The 20,442-nt window shown below is 42.1% G+C and overlaps 1 protein-coding gene across 1 annotated transcript in view; it reads right to left on the reverse strand.

Moving 5' to 3' along the window:
- Positions 1-20,442, reverse strand: part of ARNT2 (aryl hydrocarbon receptor nuclear translocator 2) — a gene marked incomplete at both ends in the record, with an annotated part of 97,705 nt that overhangs the window by 16,176 nt on the left and 61,087 nt on the right. The window contains 4 exons of the mRNA XM_084267822.1: positions 4,887-5,038; positions 9,098-9,172; positions 9,996-10,130; positions 12,238-12,314. Coding sequence (XP_084123948.1) covers positions 4,887-5,038; positions 9,098-9,172; positions 9,996-10,130; positions 12,238-12,314 — 439 coding nt within the window. The remainder of the gene's footprint in view (positions 1-4,886; positions 5,039-9,097; positions 9,173-9,995; positions 10,131-12,237; positions 12,315-20,442) is intronic.

Here is a 20,442-nt window from a genome sequence, read left to right on the forward strand (position 1 = left end):
TTCAAATGTCAAGGTACCGAGAAACAAACCTGCAGACAAAGTCAATGATAAATGAGGTACCAGCTGATGGGACTGTGAGGGACCACTCAAACAAGCTACTGCAGTAACTAACAGATTTGTTCCATCCCTTGATGCTGCTTTTCCAGAAGACACTTTGCTCAAACACCAGTTACTAGTCTCCATGGCAAACTGACAAAAAGCTGTGACCTGCAACAAACAGAAGATCAGAGTAGATGGCCAAAAGCCTTCTGCTAGCCTTATGGTGTAAGACCATGTAGCATACAGAATCACTTTTGTGCTGTGAGTGACATGCCAAGAAGTCAGTCCTCCGGGTCATTAGAGCACCATGGATTCTGCACACTATTTTACCCAACAGAAGATTCCTAAAAATTACCTCTGGAATGCAAAGGCATTTTCTGTTCGCAAGCACAAAGCTCATACTCTTCCAACAGAACTATGGGAGGTAATTTAATCATGGCAAATCTATGGGGAAGTTTTTCTAAATACCACCCTGTGGCCAATAAACGCCGATTAAATCCTGTTGTTAACGTGAAAGCTAATTACACCCTTTCATTTGTTTTTACTACCAAAGACTTGGTGCGTGTGTCAATAAACAGCACATTAGGTCTCTTCTGTTCCGTATAAAGTATGTTTTCTTGATTCAGCCATATACATACAAATGAGCCAAACAAAACAGCACACTTACTAGCTATTTGTTTTGTAGGCACGTCTAACTCAGTGCTCCTTCACCCTTCTCTATCTTTCATCTCTAATACCCGTTAAGCTGGAGTACAATACAAATACCACATTGTGTTAACAGCCCTGAACTTTGGGAACAATCTCCTAAATCCATTTCTTATAAAACCCAAATACTGACGTGTATCTTCACTGACCTCTGCAAGCTACATTTCAGTATTAATTAAGTGCAGCATAAAGCCAGGTTAGCATCTTCTGCTGTTGTTTGATGCTACTGCATAAACAGTTCAAATGATGCTTGAAACCTGAGCAAAACCACGCAGCAAGTCACGGACCAGCCAACCAGGGAGAGCTGAGCACTGCTGTGATCAAGGTGCCTTCAGTCACCCTATTGCTAGATTGCTTTTGTGAAGGTGATACAGAAACAAGGGATTGATATCAGTTTGGGCAAAACTCAACCTGCCTCTGAAACCAAACCCTAAACTATCCTCTGTTGCAACTTCAGCCTTGCAGCTTCAAGGAATGAGTGAAAGAGAAATTCCCTGGCTCCACTGGGTACCAGCACCGCAGGCAAGGTATTGTCTGGGTCAGCAGAGGACTCTGCCCATACCACAGAACTCCCTGCTCTGCCACGACTTGGGCATGAAACCGGGAGAGCTTGAGCAAGGAATGGTTCAGCGACTCTGAAGGCTTTGATAGTTACTTCAAATTTAGTTCAGGTAATGTACTTGGAGGAGAAGGGAAGATTCTGTGAAAGTTCCTCTGACATCGGAGATGATTTCAGTTGAATTAATCTCTCTGAACTCTGAAGTCACCTGTTCCTTCTCCAGGCATCTGAGTAACCAAAAAAAGGATGTGAACTTTAAAAGTAACAGTCTCTGTGGTGGGAGAGAAACAATACTACCATATCCCTAACAAGACCTTTGTTATGCAATGCAAGCACACGTGCTTCCTGAGTCTGGTTTGGACAGAAAAGGAGTAACAAAAGCCTCGGGGCTGCCATTGTAAAATCCTTTTTCAGAAGCTCTCAACATCTCCCTGTTTTAGCCTACAGTTTCAGAGTCACCCCTGAGAAAGGCGCTGTCTTATGCCGGCCTTGAGAGATTAGATAGCCCACAGATGGCAGAGGATCATGAGAAAGTAAGGCTGCAGCACCGCTACCATCGACCGACTTTTATCAGAAGAGCTGATCTCATTAGTATTTTGGCCCATGGGAATCAGAAACAGAAATTCTCTCTCCCAGAAGCACGGGCTGATTCATCCGGCCGGCTGCCTCCAGCAGTGACCAGTGCCAGCCTACTCTGAGACAAAGCTCTGGAGACTCAGGCCAGCTGCAGGACTCATAAATGCACATAGGACTTCAGGCTTACAGAAATGAAACATCAGACTTCTCATAAAGGTCAGAAAAATACCTTTCTTCTATATATAGATAAAGGCTTTTATACAGTTTTATCTGTCACCATGACAGATTATTTTATTCCAGCACTGCTCTCTATGTTAAATAAACGCTGGTTACAATTATTATTTATTTTTGGAAATCAAACAGTCCCAGCTACACAGGAAGATGTGGTCAAATGGAGGAGTCTTCAGCTGAACCCAAGTACGATTGCTGAACGTTAAAATGTTTCATTTCTGCAGGAAGTTTCTCTTGGATGACTACACCCAACTGAAACCCCAGAGAAGTTTTATTTTCTCCTTTTTTTTTTTTTTTTCCCAAGGAACTAAGTGAACATTTGAACCTAATGTTTCGTTATCCCTCTGCACCAAAAGCAAGCTTGGAAAGTTGACTCTTTGAAGCTCCGAAGGAATATCTTTAAAAAAGAAAATAAGAAAAAAACTCCAACCAACAACCAAATCAACACAAAAATCATAATTAATCCCTCCACAACTGGAGCCACCACTGCCCTCTACAGTCTTTTGGGAAAATGCTCTTCACTGACCAAGGCAAAATGAGAGCAATTTCCACTACCAGACAGAGACACTGTGGCTTTAAACGATTAAGTTAAAAACTGATTTAAAGCTACATCTTTTGACTCAGATTTCATGCTGAATTTTTCACCGCCTCAAAATTTATTCTCTGAATCTGACTATGTTATCGTGGTGACAGACAAACCAGAACCTGAGCAGAATTGCCTACAACAGAGTGGTGGAAAGCACCCCTGCTTGGTCTCCACATGAAGCACTTTGCTGGACCCAGAGCATTTGAGCACAAAGACGTCCACGCACATCGGGGTCAATGCCAACCAACCAGTCCCCACAGGAGCTTAAGGAGGAGGTGGAAAACAACTGTTACCAGGAGGCAATTCCCCAAGGCACCAAGGAAATCAGAAGTCAAAACATGACCCCGAATGCATAAAAAAAACCCAAACCCAGAAACAGGCAGGAACAGCAGTACTTTACAGTAAGTCCTCTTTGGAAATCTGAGAAGTGGGAGAGAATGGGCAAACCCAGAAAACAGCCTGAATAAAGCATTCTTTCTCCTATTCAAAAGCAGACGTATAATGGGCTGTATCTTGCCATAAGACTAGAACATTTTCAACATGACAGGAAAGAGGGAACATCCTCTGTCAAAGTAGCAGCAGGCAACTTCCATATTAGGTCAACATTTCTGGGTTGTTATTCAAGCGCAGCAAGAGAGATATAACCAGAGCCAGAAGCTGGTACACTCCTATTCATCACAGAGAGTGTTGCGATGCCAAGCTGAACAGTATAGTGAAGCCTTGGAAAAAAAAACATTCCCAGAGTCAACACAACGTACGTCTACAGCCCCACTTTTTGATCTGTGGACCCGTGGGAACAAAGCACAATTAAGCCTGGGACAGATTTCAGAAGCAGCATTTTATTCTGCAGGCCTGTGTTTGTGTCGCCACGTTATTTGGAAAAGAAATAGGGGACAGCAGAAATGTGGCAATACCTATTTTGATGCACAGTGCAGACAGGGAGACATTCAGCTGTCTGATTTCAAGACATATTTGCTCGTTTTCAGTGAGCTTGGCTACTCAGTTGTTTAAGCCCAACTTTTTGGGTATGCAGAAAAAAACTGAGCAAAATGATTGCAGTGCTGGGATTCAAGTGAGTGAAAGCATAGCCCTCCTGGCCCAGTCATGTGTTACGTCCAAGGGAGAAAGTCAAGGAACACCCAGAGACATTTATTCGCTTTCTAGGTTCAAATGCCAAAGCCCCAGGGGTTTGGTTTTGCAAGTGGAGCTCTCTGCATGCATCTGCACGAGCAGACTGCTTCTCTAGCACTTCCACTCTACAGTCTAACAGGTTGAGATCTTAAAATTGATAATTTCCCCAAGCTAAAAACTTGGCAAAAAATATTTGGATAGACCAGAAGCAGATTTTGTTTTAGAAATAGATTAAGTTTATATTGGAAAGAAGAAACATTTATTTTAAAAAAACCCCACACTATAAAGCAATGGCTTTATCAAGGCCAGACTGGCTTCTGCAGTTACTGGCTCAGAACTCAGGAGGCTCCAGAGGCTCCCCTGCTCAATTACACAGCAAAGAACCTCCACTGTAATCCTACAGTGATCTCCTCTTGAGAGGTGCAAGGACAGATTTTTTGAAAATATTAGTTCAAAGAGAGGATGATTTAAATCCCCTGTTAGGATAAGCTGTTGAATCTATCTCCATACTCAGGGATATCCCACAAGATCTTAACTGAGTATCAGGAACTTGTCCCACTCAAGTCTTCTAGGAAATCCTTTTGCCAGCCCAGGACGATGATGTGGTAGGATCACAATGAACACGGAATTTTCTCCTTGGCTTAGGAATCAGGCAAACCTTCCTCCAGTATCAGGACAGCTGGGCTGCTCCTGGCAGCTCCATGCTAGTTTCAGGCAGCCTGGACAGAGATCAGTGGCCTTGTCTAATGACATAACAGATAAGTGACGTTTCTCCGCCAGTGCAGCCAGGCCCTGGAAGCATCGCAGGATAATGACAGAGAGAAACAGCTATGCTGTGAGATCTCACGATGCTGAAACCCCCTGTTACAGACTGTGCTGTTGCAGAGAGCAAATGTAGCTAGAAACAGGCTCAGGAAAATGGGAACACGCTTTACAGCAAAAGGCAATGCTTAAATTCTTTCAAAGCCAGTTCTGCAAGTGGAGCTCTCCGCATGCACCTCCACTAGCAGACTGGAAAGGCACACAGTGGACTCCACGAGCATCTGGAAAGGTACATACTTCACATTAGTGTTGGTGCAGATGATGTATTCGATCTCATCGGAATAAGGATTCTGAAACGTGAAGCTGCTGGTTCTGATGAGCATCCATTCCCGGTTTTTGGTACGAAAACGATACATCACAGACAGGACTTGACCTTTCAGTTTCACAACCTGCAAAACCATTTGGAAAGGTTAATGAAAGGAGATTGCTACCTGCTGGGCAAATGAATAGTAAACAGCAGTAACTGGCATGTTTGAAACTCAAATTACAGAAAGCTATGGACACAGCAGGGAGATTCTTAATTTGAAGAGAATAAGCAAAATCTGATTCATGTCTGCAGCTATTTCCTTCAGTATGAAACCCTCACACCTTGTACAAAATGCCATTTTCCAGCCTGCATATAAGAAGAAAACAAATTCAGGACAACTAACAGGGAAGCTTTAAGAAGGTTTCAATGTGGAATGCTTATCAAGAGAGACTGACAGAAACCAAGCTGAGGATCGTTTAAATGTTTATACATAAACCATAAACCAAACACTGGAGCTGAAACAAAAGCCCACAAGGGGGTTTGCTATTTGCTTTTTTGCTTGGATACCTGGCTGTACAATTCAGATATGTGCTATACTAAATCACATATTGGTATCAAAATTCTGGATAATATTTGGAGAAAGATAGTTGGTTGTGTTGGTGCTGGTTTCTCGTTTTGTTTTTCCCCCCAGAAACCATACATGGTTGTTTGGGGTTTTTTTCCGCCCCCAAACACATTAAAAAACTATTTAGGATGGCAAAGTGCTGACAAGAAACACTTGCTTCTGACTTTCAAAATAAGAAAGAGCAAGCCAGCCTTCGAATGGGGAGTACACTAACGAACTACCGCCCATTTCAATAGTATTAATGAAAACAGAGAGCAGATCCTTTGCTTGGACAGCTTATTTGTTTATGACTAATAATTCAGACTTCTGACAACACTGCATTCAAATTCTGTCTTTGGTAGCTGAAGTTTTGTTGCAGTCAACAGTTGGGTATCAACTGAGAATCAGCCAGAAAAAGATTATGCTCCAAACAACACTTGCACTGTAACTGTGTTTCATGGGTTACCTAACAATCCTGGTTTAAGTCAGAGGAAAACTTACATGCCTTCAATTCACTCATTTGGCACCTACCTGGGACATGGGTGTTCATTTTTTATCACTTCTCCACCAACCTATCTCCGGGTGCCTCGGAGAAGGAATGGGAGGGTCTACTGCAAGTAGCTGCCACATCTCATTGTGGATTCTTAATCCTTATAGACTGGAATTTGGTTTTTATCAGCTGTCTGTAGCCTGTATTCTCTAAAAGTACAAAACCCCAGTATTTACCTTCTGTCTTTATCGACAAGCAACTGGATTAGGAAAAATGCCCCAGTCCTGGCTTTTTAAAAGGTCTGCATTTCAAACTGACCAGTGGATGCAGGAATAAATGGAAAGTATGCAAACTGAAGATGCAAAAAGCTTTAGCAATGCCCCAGAAAGTTCAAAAGCGTACAGAGGTAAACGCCTTTGGAGTTTTATTTTTCCAATGCTTTTGTAGTTTGAGTTCAGCATGTGACATTCTTTTATCAGCAATTTTCTACCACCACACCCAGGGTAAAAACCACAGAGCTTGTGTAAAAGTGTCCGATCTGAACAGCATCCTACTGGCTATCAAATAGCTGTATTCTGTATCCTTTGATACTAAACTCTATTTGTTGATCTTGGCCTTGAGACTATCTCATTCTGGCCTGATTTTCCCACCCCGATGAATGAATTTATCTTCCCAAGGAAGTAAAAGCTTTGAGATGGATACTGGCAATTGACCAAAAACTGCAAAACCCTCCCTCCCTCCTGGGTTATGCACCAACCTGGTTCTGATACCGTCAGCAAATTGGAAATGCCAAGTTTTCAGAGGGTTTTAGAAAAAGAAGAGTTTACTGGAAATCACAGTTACCCTTTTAATGAAGAGATTTCGAAGGCCAAGCTAACAATAATAAAACAAATGGCAGTATCTGTTGTCCTGAAGTCTGAATTAAGCAAACACTAATTCTGTAATAACACATAAAGCATGGAGATCGCTGGTGGGAAAACCCTGAACTGTCTAAAAACAGTGCACACAAACAAGATAGCACAAAAAAATTTCAAAGCCAATATTTAACCTTTACTTTCTTACATTCTTTGGAAATAAAAACCACCTGGTGCCTAGCTTAACTGTTTATTTCAGTCTTTTATTGCATGATTGAAATAACAGCCCCAATCACACTGCTACTGTACTGAACACAAATATACCAGGAAAGGAATCGCCTGCTAAAGAAACAGCACGGTGTTTTCATAGGTTGGACACAGGTCGAGCGAACAGGAACTTTCACTTCTAATCTACATTTTTTTCCTGCTGCCTTTTTGTATGAACTTAAGCAAATCATGTCGGCCCCTGATCCAGCAAACCGTCTATGCACGTGGCTAACAACAGCTAGTGACAGTGAAGTCCCCTGCAACTGAGATCAGGGATACGCCGGCAGCCCCCCGCGGCCTGATCTCACACTCTGTGAGCGCAGTGAGGGCCAAGTCATTAACTTCAATGTTAGTTAGTCAGCCCTTCTGAGCCCCAGGCAATCACTTCAGAGACGGGTGTTTGACATGTTATTATCCAGCAGCTCTCTGTCATTGTCTCTTGGATAAATTACTGGAATCAATCATTTGGGCATTAGTGAAAAACAGCATATGCGTTCTGGCTGCTCTTCTTGCACCACCGATGGGATCAGGCACGAGTTCAGGGACCTGAACCATCTGAAAGCTGGTCCCATGCAAAAGCAATTAGTCTCCTGGCTAGCTTACCCAGCAAGTCCCTCTGTGCCAGCATGGGGACAGTAGGAAGGGCCTGACTCCTGGTGACAGCTCCCCACCAGGTAGGTGGAGCTGCAGCATCACAGCACCACGCAAAACGCAATGACTGAGTGTGGTGACCTATTTCAAGCATCTAACTCTCACAGGCTCCTGCCTCTGAATCAGCATCTTGAATTCAAAAGGTCTTTAGCTCCTGTTTGAACTCAGCCCATTCAAGGACACTGAATTGGATGCAGAGTACTCACAACTGTCTTTTCTGCTAGCTCAGCAGCGGGGCTGGTAGTATCTGCTTGAGGAAGGGGATGCTGAGAAACAGTTCAAAAGCAATGATATCTTACACTATCTCCAACACTTCTGTAGAGAACATAAACTTTAGTTTCACAATCTGTTCTACGGACACAGAAGAACATTGAGTTGTTTTCCCCAGAGAGGCTTTGCGAGCTCCGTTTTTGCATGCCATGCCTGAACAAATAGTTGGCCCCACAAATTATTTTAGAAGTTATTTCATGTTTCACAGCTGAAAACACGTCTCAGCAGCGCAAGACAGATCAACAAAACTTGGTTGAGCTATAGGCTGTTGTCAGAAAATCTGGAACCACTTAGATCATCTGAACCTCAGTAACCGGTTAAACATACTACATGGAGCTCTCTCGTGCGGCACAGAAGGCGCTGAAAACATCAGCAACAACCAGAAAGCCTGGGGAAAGCACTCCTACTGTACGTCCCAGATCAACTTGAAACAATCAGTTCCACAACAGAATAAATGCCTTCAATGCAGCTGATGTAAATATCACCCACTGTAAAAACAAACCCAGACTGGTAACTCTTTCCACATGTTGCATTTCTTGTGTTACTTCTGTCGGCATTTCAGTTCCTCACAGGGAAAAGGGCCAAATCCTCTACTGATATGAAGTGGTGTAACTCCATTAAAGTATGAATCACATTGTCGATGTTAGCAGAGAATTTAGGTCATAAACAATCCAGCATCACGGCAGGGTGCAACTACTTCCAAATCAACAGCCCATCTTGGAAGGTAAATACTTCTGGTCGCCGCTTAACGTAGTGGGACTTACACAGACATCTCCAAATCAGCCCTAACTGCACACTTGGACACTCATTTTTTTGTGGAAAGAAAACAAAATGTGTAACTAGATGACTTGTTCCTGAAAACACAGCAAACAGATGCTGCAGTTTAAACCACCATTGATGCAGCTTAACTGATTAGTAACCGATCAATGGATTATTTCATATCTTGCCACTCCTTTTCCTGCACAGCAGAAAAAATACCTTGAAATGAAAAAGAAAAGCTACTTCTCTGAACAAATACCAAAAATAATGAATAAATGGCATAAGACAAGGAGGCGAATGCAGTACCTGTTGGAAACTCTCCCTCAAATGGCTCTGATCTTCAGGATGGCAGAATTCTAAAATATCTTTCCCCAGAAGATCCTACAATAAAACATAAAGCTATGTAAAAACCCAGCCCCACAACAATCCACATGCTGATCTACAAGTAACCCTTGCAGACACTAGAACTACCACCCTTAATGGCACTACTAGATTAATCGGGCATGAGTCAAACAAACAAGGCTTGCAGGGAGGAAAATAGGTGCCCTAAGGCTCGTAGGCATCATGCCCCACATGGTATTTGTATTGTTGCAAACAAATTTTACATGTTTTTTTTTTTAAATACCTGTGAAATGGTGTCTTGAAGATACTGACATCCTCTGCTGCTGCTCATTTTATGACACTAAATTTTGCAAGAATTGTTACTATAAGGCTATCTAAAATCACAAGAAATGGGAAAATCTAAGAAGCAAGAAAGTATTTTTGCCTGTAAACTGCAACTGTTGAGAGCTGTCTGAGGGAGACTTGTGGTAGTCAAGAGTTCACTGACTGTTCTACTCAGTTCTGTGACTTGCCTCCTATTCAGAGGAGCAGAGGTGAACCTAAAGGAAAACAGACGCCCTAAGCAATGTTTGCTTACTGTTCAATAGATTGGCAGAAGTAAAGATCTACAGGACTGTTAACTTTCTTTGCTGGAAAACTATGCAAGGTTTAAAGCATCTTGCTGTTAGAATTCTAATCAGATCTAAAAGGTATAAGAAGAATAACTAAGGGGAAAACAACCAATTTTACAGAGGCATGGACAGTAAAGAAAAATGAACAGCATTTCGTGCACAACATATGAATTACCACCTACAAATATTTTGCTGCTTTTGTTTTTAATGTGGAAACTCTAGCTCTAATCAATTTCCAGCAACTCACTGACCTGGGGCTGGTAGCCAATGACGCTGATGCACCTTGGGTCGACAAAGGTGATGACTCCATCAGAATTGTGCCTAGACAAGAACTCGGTGGGGACCGACATGCCATTCATGTCCATGCACACTGGAGAGCTAGTTACCTAGAAACAAGGAAGCCCACAGAACAGGCACAGTAAGTCAAAGGTGATTATATAGCTAAAGGGTAAAATTTGTTGGTAGACTGGTAACTGCAGAAGGAAGTCATCACAAATAAAACAACAGTGTGAATAAGTGACACAGAACCGCATTTATTCCAGGCTGTGGTGCAAATACACCCGTGGCACGTATCTAGGCTTAACAGCACTGCAGGAAAACAAATATACTGAAAGTTCCCAAAAATGAGGGATATCTAAGGATGTAAGTATGGGTGGATTCATCTCACTCTGTGGGACCATACCAAAGTTTGGCACTTTCGTGTCTGTCCTTGCCAACCAAAAATGAAAGACTTCCAGAGGACAATTCAACTCACCCGTTTTAAGATGGAAAGGTTAATCTCTGTCTCAGAACAACTCATTATCTGTAAACAGGATTACCTGAGACTCACACTCAACTTTCAGGTGAGGGTCATCTCAGAACACCCAAAGAACCTGAACAAAGTTCTCCAGAGACTGTGGTAGGTGATGATATTGGACCAGCAAGTGGCTGCTCACAATGACAAAACACACTTCTGTAAATGCTCCTCAAGCTCATCAGATAGAACGATGCATCTCTAGCTCTCTGCCCGAAACCTATGCAGACTGCTTCGTATCCATTCATTCCTACTGGGACTACAAGTAAGACCATTATTTTTCTTACCACTTTTAGAGCCACATCTCTTAACAAGTTCCCAAAACAAAAGGAGCAAAATCTCATGTGTTGCTGCCTTGAAGCAGATGAGCCCCTTTACCTTATGCAAGATTTCAAGTTGCTGTTATAATTTGTGCACCTTGATTCCTTTGTGATTAAACCCATGCCCAGAGCCTCCTCTTGCCTCCCTCACACACCCTGATGGCTTTTCTATCGTAACAAATGTTTTGACACTCCACATGTTACTAATGTGATTTTTCTCGGAAATAATCTTTCTTTGGCAGCTGCAACACATGAATCCCTGTAACTTCCTTCTCTCCATTAGTGGAATATATTACCCTTGATAATAAAAGCATGATTAACCTAAAAAACATCATGCAATACTTCTGCAGCTCTGCCATCACAATGGAGACACGCTCTGCAGAAGTGCTAACACTTGCAGTAACGTGCAGGCTGTTTGCCTCGGATAAGATGGTTTTGGTACCTGTGCTCTAATGAAAGGATCGTTCCACCTTGCAAGAAGGAGCTATGCCATCCTAGCAGATGGCAGCGAGTGCAGGCCAAGAGGAGATCAGGCAGGAGGCTCAAACACATTCACCCATGGCAGAATTCCCAGACCGGGAAGATAAAAAATTAGGTTCCCTGCTGCAGTGAAGGAGGTTCACTGCAACTGGTTTAGCTCCTGCTCAGCCCTTGTCAGCAATGGGCAAAGGAAGAAAATGTGATACGTCAATTGCAACCAGCTGGACAAAAAAGGAAGTAAAATTTTATTCTCACAGTTCCCTCAGCTGGTATCACATCTGAATGCATGCCACAACACACACTGAGAATAACTCTATTATTTGTGAAGTGCCTCTTGACTGCCTTATCTTCACCATCTTCAGAATAACTAACTCCTGCAATCAGTTTTCCAAGTCATTAATTAGCCAGAGAGAGAGAGAGAATGAAATAATAGCAGAACACACGTCAGTGGCTTTGGGAGCCACTTTAACCTGCCATCTGCAGCACCTGTATTCCCATGTTTCTCCAAATCCAGAATATCCCAGCCCCATGCGCCCTAGAGAAGAGCAGGTCTGTAGGCCTGTACATGCTCATGCTCCAGGAGCATCTTTCTGCTGCTGTTGGGTTAAATATGCATAGGCACTAGAATCACATTTTCATTTTGCTCTGTTGACATGTTCTACACAAGTCCTGCCCATGATAGGGGGTTGGAACTAGATGACATTTAAGGCCCCTTCTGACGCAAATCACTCTGTGAGTCTACAAATCACTGGCTGCACACAGACATCAAGGCGCTTCATATTTTGGAGGCATGTTAAAAGTTACAGTCTCATACCAGAACTTCGTGCAAGTCCTCTACAACTAAAGCACAAGAATCATTATGCTTTCAGAGGAGTTTATATAAAGAAAAACTGGTGTTACCTGAAGCCTTCCTATTGCTACAAGGCAGTATTTACTACCTTGCCCCACATCGGCGTCTTCTTCTGGTATAGTCATTCCTAAACGATAAGAAATATTGTTATAATTAGGAAATTTGGATGCACAGAAATGCTGCTGGTCTGGTTCTGTACTATCTTAGATGCCCTAAATCATAGCAAATAACCTTACTGGCTTCTCCAGGGTTCAGGCATTATCTCTGGGTTCAGAACAGATGATCTTTCTCAGTTGTGCTTGTTTCCTACATACCTCACATGCATACACAGTACCCCCAGCAGTAATTCGGGTTGCCAGAGTCAAAAGAGACACAAAAATTCCATTATACACCAAGAGGGATGGCTAAATTTCCAGGAGTACTGCTCTGCATGTTACCGGAACTGTGTGGTCACTTAATATAGTCAGTGAATGCACATGACAATCAATTTTGTGTGAATAACATATTCTAATGCGTCTTAAAAACAAGGCACAACCTAGATTACTCATTAACTTTGTGCTCATGTTTAACAGCCGGTTTTACTTTTTTCTATAATGGACTAAATCTGTGTTGTTACGTTGAAAGACAAAGAAAGGCAGCTTATTTGCTGAGAGCTTGTTTCAGTTGTGTAACAGAAGCAACTATTATAAACACAGGAATAACTTCAAAACATACATGTGTACAGTTTTCCATCTCAGTGTTTCACAAATAGGAACATTCAGATTAGCTCTGTTTACTTGCTAGTTGGCTAAGCCTTCAGTTGAGGCTATTTCCCAACTCTGGTTTTGAGATACCAATTTCCTATGAAGCACTTGCAAAAAAAGAAACCACCTCCAAGAGTGACTCTGTCAATTTATTTTTAAATGATTTGTAAATTCTTTCACAAGGTTTTTCAAGGAATTCAGTCGCAACAGGCAGTGAATCATTTAAGAGGCACTTTGAAGCATCAACAGAATTAATAGTAAAGCTGCTACCAATTATGAAAAAAACAGCCACTTTATTATCAACATTTGTAATTCTCAATGTAAATCAATCTTTGGACCGTGCAGAGGGTTCCAGCATACAACTTTCTTAAATGACATCTCTGATAAATGATTATAGAATGCTGAATGAAATGGTCTCTGAAGGAAGTTGTTTTGTATCAATCTAATTGAATCTTATCTGGCAATCGGTTCTTAAATAGCATTCTAAAGGTATTCTTCTGTTCTCATTGAGCTAGATAATAACTTAAAATACAGAAATTATGAAAGAAAAAAAACCCATATTTTTGTATAATATATTGAAACTTTTTTTGCAATGGAATTCACAATCTGGAGGCGTAACTTCATTTGCAGCCCCCAACAGGTAACTAGGGTATTATCAGGGGATCTCAGGAGTTCTACAAAGGAGAAACGCTATTGACCCTTCTGACAGGGGAAATTAAGTTCGGTACAACTTTCAACATCATGCTCTACAAGAGCTGGGCTAAACCCCCTTGTCTTCTACACAAAGATCTTGCTATCCAGAGTTACAAATCCAACCCTAAATAACTCCTTAGCTTGTAGACCTACGTGATATCCCTCACCAAACATCAGGATACTCCTCTGAGATGTTTTCTTAGAAGCTGCAGAAGATCAAGGTGGCATTATCTGACCCTAGGAGTACATTTTAAGAAATAAATCATGAAACATCTAAGATAAAAAATCACATTGGGTTGAACTGACACGTTATTTTGCAATTAAACATCATGTTGTGCTTGCGATAAAGGTCGCTTAGCGGTTTATTAGGGATCCCAACTTTCACTTGAGATCCTTCACCTCACTGAGAGCATCCTTGGAATGAGGACAACCTGCATTTACCCTCCCTGTGGGGCTCTGCACTGCCTGCAGTGTATCAGCTCCTCTGAGCAGTTAAATCACAAAGCCGCGTTTCATTTTTCACACACCACTATTCCAGTCTTTTTTCCACTACACACTAGGAAAACCACAAACGAGACCCCAAACACAACTAAGTCCCATGCTCTGTGCCACCAGCATACCACAAAAAGCATAAACCACTGACATGAAACCATGATTAGGAGTCTCACATTACAGACTTATTTTGTTTTCCTTTCTTGCTGTGTTTACACACTGTTACTTCTTCAATACAAGACTTAGCAATTAGCTAACGACAGCTCCAACAGGCAAAGGAACTGAATTTGGCTGCCTCTTGAGAAAAAGAAAGAAGATTACCCTGAGAAAGCAGTGGCAAACATATCTACTCAAAATTGTGTCCACATCAGCCAAAATTTGGCCGACATGTGGCTGCTACCTGCTCACGTTCATGTGGGGTGTCCAGAAGGGTGAGCTCCCAAATCTAAACCTTGACTGCTTGCACATAAGCAATTTTAGTTTTAAATAGGTAGAAAGTGGTTAACAAGTAATTGTGTGTAGTTTGCAGAGGAGGGTAACTGGCATCCAGTGGTTTCACCTTACAAAGCAGTGACTAGATGTGTGAACTGAGAGCAGGGCAAAGGAAATGATGCAGCAGTTTAGGATAGAGCATGAGGATGCTGATTCTGCTGCAAAAGAAATGCTGCAGTGTACAACAACCACCATGGGAAGAAAGAAATCACAAGAGAAACACATGAGTTGGTCTAACGCTTTGGCTGGAAGATGGCAGCAAGGACTTCATCCCTTCAGGAGATTAATGAGATCTCTTGCTCCTCAGTCCCGAACTCCAAACCCTACAAGTTGAACTGACAGCTGAAAAGAATAAACACTTTAAAAGCTGGTGCCTGAAGCAATCCTGGTTACACTCATACAGCTCAGTACGGCTGGTGGCAAGGGATTCTAGGTGCTTCCACCTTCAGAGCATTTTCCTGGTGGACGCCTCATACTTCTGAGAGTTGGGCTGTGCAAAGGAATTAATGCTAGACATTCTAGTTGGATAACCCTAACCAACGGGTCCCTTTAAAATGAAGTCTTCCATTGGAAAAGGACAAATTTGAAGTATTTTCCCTTGACTCCAAAAGCTTTTTCAGTAATTTCCTTCATGGCAGTGTATTGCAAAGGACAGCAAAGACACTCAGCTGGATGGCTTCCACTTCACACAATTTTTTTTCTGCAGCATTCAACAACACTTTCCTTTTTAGGAACTTGGTCCATGCTTGCTACTGCCCAAATAAACTCGACGCAACATAAGCAATCTCCAAAATTAAACCTAGCTAAGAAACACCATTTCTGATGTCACTCTGTTGGCAAGGGAAACCGCTGCTCTAAATTTCACCTGGTTTTTTTGTGGGTTTTTTTTGCAAGATAGATTACACTTGGTCTGTATAACTGCGGTGGTTCAGCCCCAGCCAGTGGCTGAGCACCACATGCTGCTCACTCACTCCCGATGGGAAGCAGACAGAGCCTCCATGGGTTGGATAAGGACAGTTTACTGACAAAATCACCATGAAAGGAGAACAGTAACAGCTCACAATAAATTTCACTTATGCCCAGTGATAACCAAATACCTTCCTGACCTGACAATAACAGAGTACTGCACGACACGCGGACTGACCCGACACCCCAGCCATACTCACACTGCCCTGGAGGCACCCAGGAGCACCCCTCCCCAACCAGCCCCTTTTATAAGGGAGTGATGTCAGATGGTGTGGGAAACCACCCCCAGCTAACTCAGCTCACCTGTGCTGGCTGCTTGGGGAGGTTAACTCTGGCCTGGCCAGAACCAGGACAATAACACAGTGGAAAATATATTAGTTGGGTTATCCCACAAGACAACCTTTGAATAAAACCCAGCCTGCCTGGAATTAATCAATACATGTCCCAGTGAATTGCTCACCCTTCCCTAAAAGTGTCTGGAGGAAACATACACCAAAATGACTGCCTGCAATATAGATGCTATTGCTGAGGGCATCCCACAGAGCGAAGTTGTTTACTTTACTCTCTTGCTGATAGTTATTTTCAACTGTATCAACATACTTCCTATGTTCTCAACATACTTCCTACTGACCATCCTCCAGTAGGCAGGTAAAAAAAGATATGTGTACTGCACTTAATGCTGGTTTGCCCAGCCCTTCACATAATGTATTACCACTCCTTAACGCCGCTAAGTACCAGCAGTATCTCCAAAAAAAGCTGCAAAAGCCTCCAGGAAAGCAGCCATGAAACTGATCTTTAGGAGGCATCAACAAAATAAACATACATTACTTACTCACATTCTTGACGGGTAACCCTGAGAGAGGTTTTGTTTCTCAACACCAAATATATGCTCCTCTTGAATAACAAATACAGCGCTGCGCTTGGTCAAGTTAATATCAACAATTTGCAAGGCTGAGCCTGCAACTGCGCACTGCGAATAGGATGCTGTGCTGGCAGAGGTTATATTTAATTTCCAAGAGCCCTTTATGCCAGCAAACAGTTTCCCACAGGGTAACGGCATGTGCTTGTGTGGACATAAGGAACTTTTTAGCTTTCCTACTGAGCTCCCACAGTTGGCTCTACCAAGAGAACAGCTTCATTTTCTGCCTTCTTTCTCCAGCTTGTCCCACATCTTCTGCGAGACACGGAACGGTGTCAGTAGATTAGTGGTTCTGCTTCATTACACTCAAAAATAAATGATTTATGAGTCTTCAGAAGGGTGTAGTGTCCAGTGGGCCCTAGCAATGCCCTGTGTTAATGCCAAGCTCCACCAGAACCATTACTGATAGCTACACGCCTGTCTATGAACCATGAAACTGCACCGTGTGACTTTCTCTCCCACTTGCAGCAATGGAAAAAGGCTTTCACCAAAACAAAAAAAAATGAAGGCTGTGGATGTTTACAGCATACCAAGGAAAAATCTCCTGAAAAACCCCAATGAAAACTAAATTCTTCCTTAGGAAATGAAAAAAAAAAAAAAGAAAAAAAGAAAAGCCTTAAAAATGACAGCCCTGCAAAGAATATTCAAGCAACTATTTTGTTTTGTATTGGAAGAGGGAGTACTTTGTACAAATGTCCAGATCCTGGCCAAAACTTTAACATAACCTAACAGCTTTGGCATGCTGTGGTTGAGACGTTACGGTAAGTCCGACTTGGAAGACTACAATGTTTCTTTTTTAAGATAAAAAAAGATGGAGAAAAAAATATTTCAACATTATTTAACATTATTCTGGGACTTCTAATTTGAAGTTTTCGAAATAAGTATCTATCGAAGCCTTTTCTTCACTATGTGTTTTCCTGCAGGTCCTGGCTTTGATTTACAGAAAATTAGCAACATCCTGACAGAATGTATCTTCTCTCTCCACCAAATTTTTTCCATCAATTGTTACGGCATGAAAAAACCCAACCAATTAGGAAAATATCATATGGACCACATAAGACTAATTTCCTTCCAGGAATTAGATGGTCAGAGGGGAAAAAAATAGAAGAAAAACCAGTGCTTACTTAAGCTGAAAACTGAACTGAAAACTGAATGATCAGGAAAAGGTCAGCATTTCTCAGTTCTGTGACTGGTTATGAACTAGGAGCACTGTCTAGGCTAAGGATCACAAGTTCCTCTAGCTATGCTGCTTCACCAGAAACATGGGCTGGCATTGGTGCCCAGCCAGCTTTAAACAAGGGGTCTTTTTACCTCATTCAAAATAATCCAACACTACACTGTGATTATCTAATCTACACACAACAACGTACTGGTTGGAACATCCGTCTGGAATATCTGACTCCCTTCTCCTTTGCCTTCTACACAAAGCTTACGGTGATGACTTGAGGCAAACGTATCATTTATGGGGATATAAGTGCATAGGCATTGTATGCCAGGTTTTGGTCTGGAGATTAGTTGTACCCTTCTCTTGCAGGCACCATGGAGGAAAATGAATAGAGCATTAACAAACCCAGCCTGAACAGAGGCAGTCCTCAAAACAGCTCGCTCTTCTTTCTGTGCCTCTGTCACCCAGAGGCGAACACATTGCATCAAAGGAACAGCCAAACAGCTCCTTTTCCAGGGTGCTACAGCACTCCTGGGTCTGCCATAAAACAAAGGAGAGGCAGGAGCTGCCCGTGGTTCCTGCAGGTCTGAGCTTAGGTCTGTGTGGAAGAACAAGGCATGATGCTTCCTGTGGTTTCTCCCTCATTCTTCAGTGGAAAAGGGCACTCTGACAATAAGGGAAGCTTGCTGCTCCATTAAGGATAAAGAGAAAACACACAAGTCAGGCTAGATGTTTAGCAGCGATCTCACACTGACCACAGATGTGAGCCATACCTGAATTTGCTTTCTGCATTAGATCTGGGGGGAAAAAACCCAAACCCAGTCCTCAAAATACACCAGCACACTGATGCCAGCTGTCATTTGTTTTCACCTGCTTAAAGTATCTGAATTACTTAAGAGGTTTAGCACAGACCACTCACAGCAGCAGCACTGTCAAACCTGACAATCTATCCCACTAATAATGCTCAGAGAGCAGCTTTTGTCTTGCTGTGTCTCTATCAATACTGATCGCGTTATACTCCATGTGGGACTGAAAAAAATTAACACATTGGCCACAGACAATGCAGTACAACTCAGAGAGAAAACCAGGTGCTACACAAATCAGGTTAAATACAGGTTAAGCACATTTGCTAAATATTTGTTATTTTGTTTGTGAAAGTATGCTTTATGTGCTATACATTAGCTGCATAATGCATGTGCCACGCTGCACGCTCTGAAGGAGAAGGATATGGAGTTTAGAATCCAGTGTCCACTTGGCAATTGAAAATAAAATGAAAATGATGCTTTCCACAGCTGAATTTTTAAATAGCTGCAATTTAGCACAAACCTATTTATTCCCAAAAATCCAGAGACGATGCCACAGGCTTGCTACTCTTTACCTGATTTGAACAAAAGTAATTTTATTACAGGGTAGAAAAGCCTTAGCAAATTCAATTACTGCTGCAGTTATTTCATTTGCTTTGCTGATTATGGTTGAATTACCATTGGAAATGAGAACAAATGCAGTGATGTTGCCACTTATTTACCCAAATGGATTGGAAAGCAATTCAGCTCGTGGATATTCCCATTCAACTCTGAAGTCAACGAATACATGACAATCACCAAGTGAGGAAGACTGAGAGGGCAAATAAACACACATGGAAGAGGACCCTGTTCAGTACTATGTGCCCTGAAAAAGGCACTCAGGCATGACCATGATGAGTTACAATTTGGATGGTAACATAAAGGACTGCTGAAATTCCACGTAAGGCTGTCAAAATTGAAAACAAGCCTTCGGATTGTGCTACAGTTTGGAGACATTAACACTGTGGAGGAGCACTGGGATATGGTAAGGGAGCACCATGTGATTTTGAGGAGTCGAGTAATAGAAGTGGAATGAAATTCAACATTACTAAATGCATAAGCATGCACTTGGGGACTAATAACAGTCATAAACTACAGCAACAGAAATGGGATGAAAACTCTGTATTACTAATTGAAAAATCCCACAATAAAAAGCTATTTGTCCTGTGAACTAGAAGACCTTGAGTTGACAATTGATAAGATGGCAGCCTGATATGTATGTGTGTGTGTGTATACATATTCATATATATATATATACACACCCCCCTCAGGTGATTTAGGATGTCAGCAAGACACACTATACAAAAGAGATGCATGCTATATGGTATGCTGCCAGTCGAGACAGGAAATATCATTTTCATTATCCATCCCTACCATTTAGTCTGGAACAAGGGTGTATATTGCCAGTGACCCACATTTTGAGAAGTCAACTGAAAACACAAACAAGTGCGGAAAAAAGACACAAGGATAAAGAGAACACGTTGTGAGACTGGAGATTAGAAAAAGTGGGATGATTTAACTGCACAGTTAAGGCTGACAGGATATGACCTCCCTTTGGAAATGCAACAGAACACTGGAGAGGGACAGGCAGGAAAACGCCTACTTGATCTTCAGTGGAATACAGTCCAAGTATACACTGGCATAAACTTCCCATAAACTAACAAGGACTGGAATTAGGTTAAGCATGGGAGAGCAGTAAGGGTTTGGAAGAGCCGAAGACAGGGAAAACATCTCATTGACCTAAACTGGAGCTTACAATGTGACCTGGCGACTGGGCACTGAACAATCTAGAAGATCCATTTTATCCCATGCTTTTGTGCTGCAGCCCCTGCTCCCCAGCCCAAGTGGCAGCTGGAAGTTATATGCTGCTGACATCATAACCTAGCGCTGACATGACTTCATGTGTTTGCAGCTCTGTATTAGCAACATATACCAGTGAAGGA

This window comes from Gallinula chloropus, assembly GCF_964237585.1.
Source record: "Gallinula chloropus genome assembly, chromosome: 9".
Lineage (NCBI taxonomy): Eukaryota > Metazoa > Chordata > Aves > Gruiformes > Rallidae > Gallinula > Gallinula chloropus.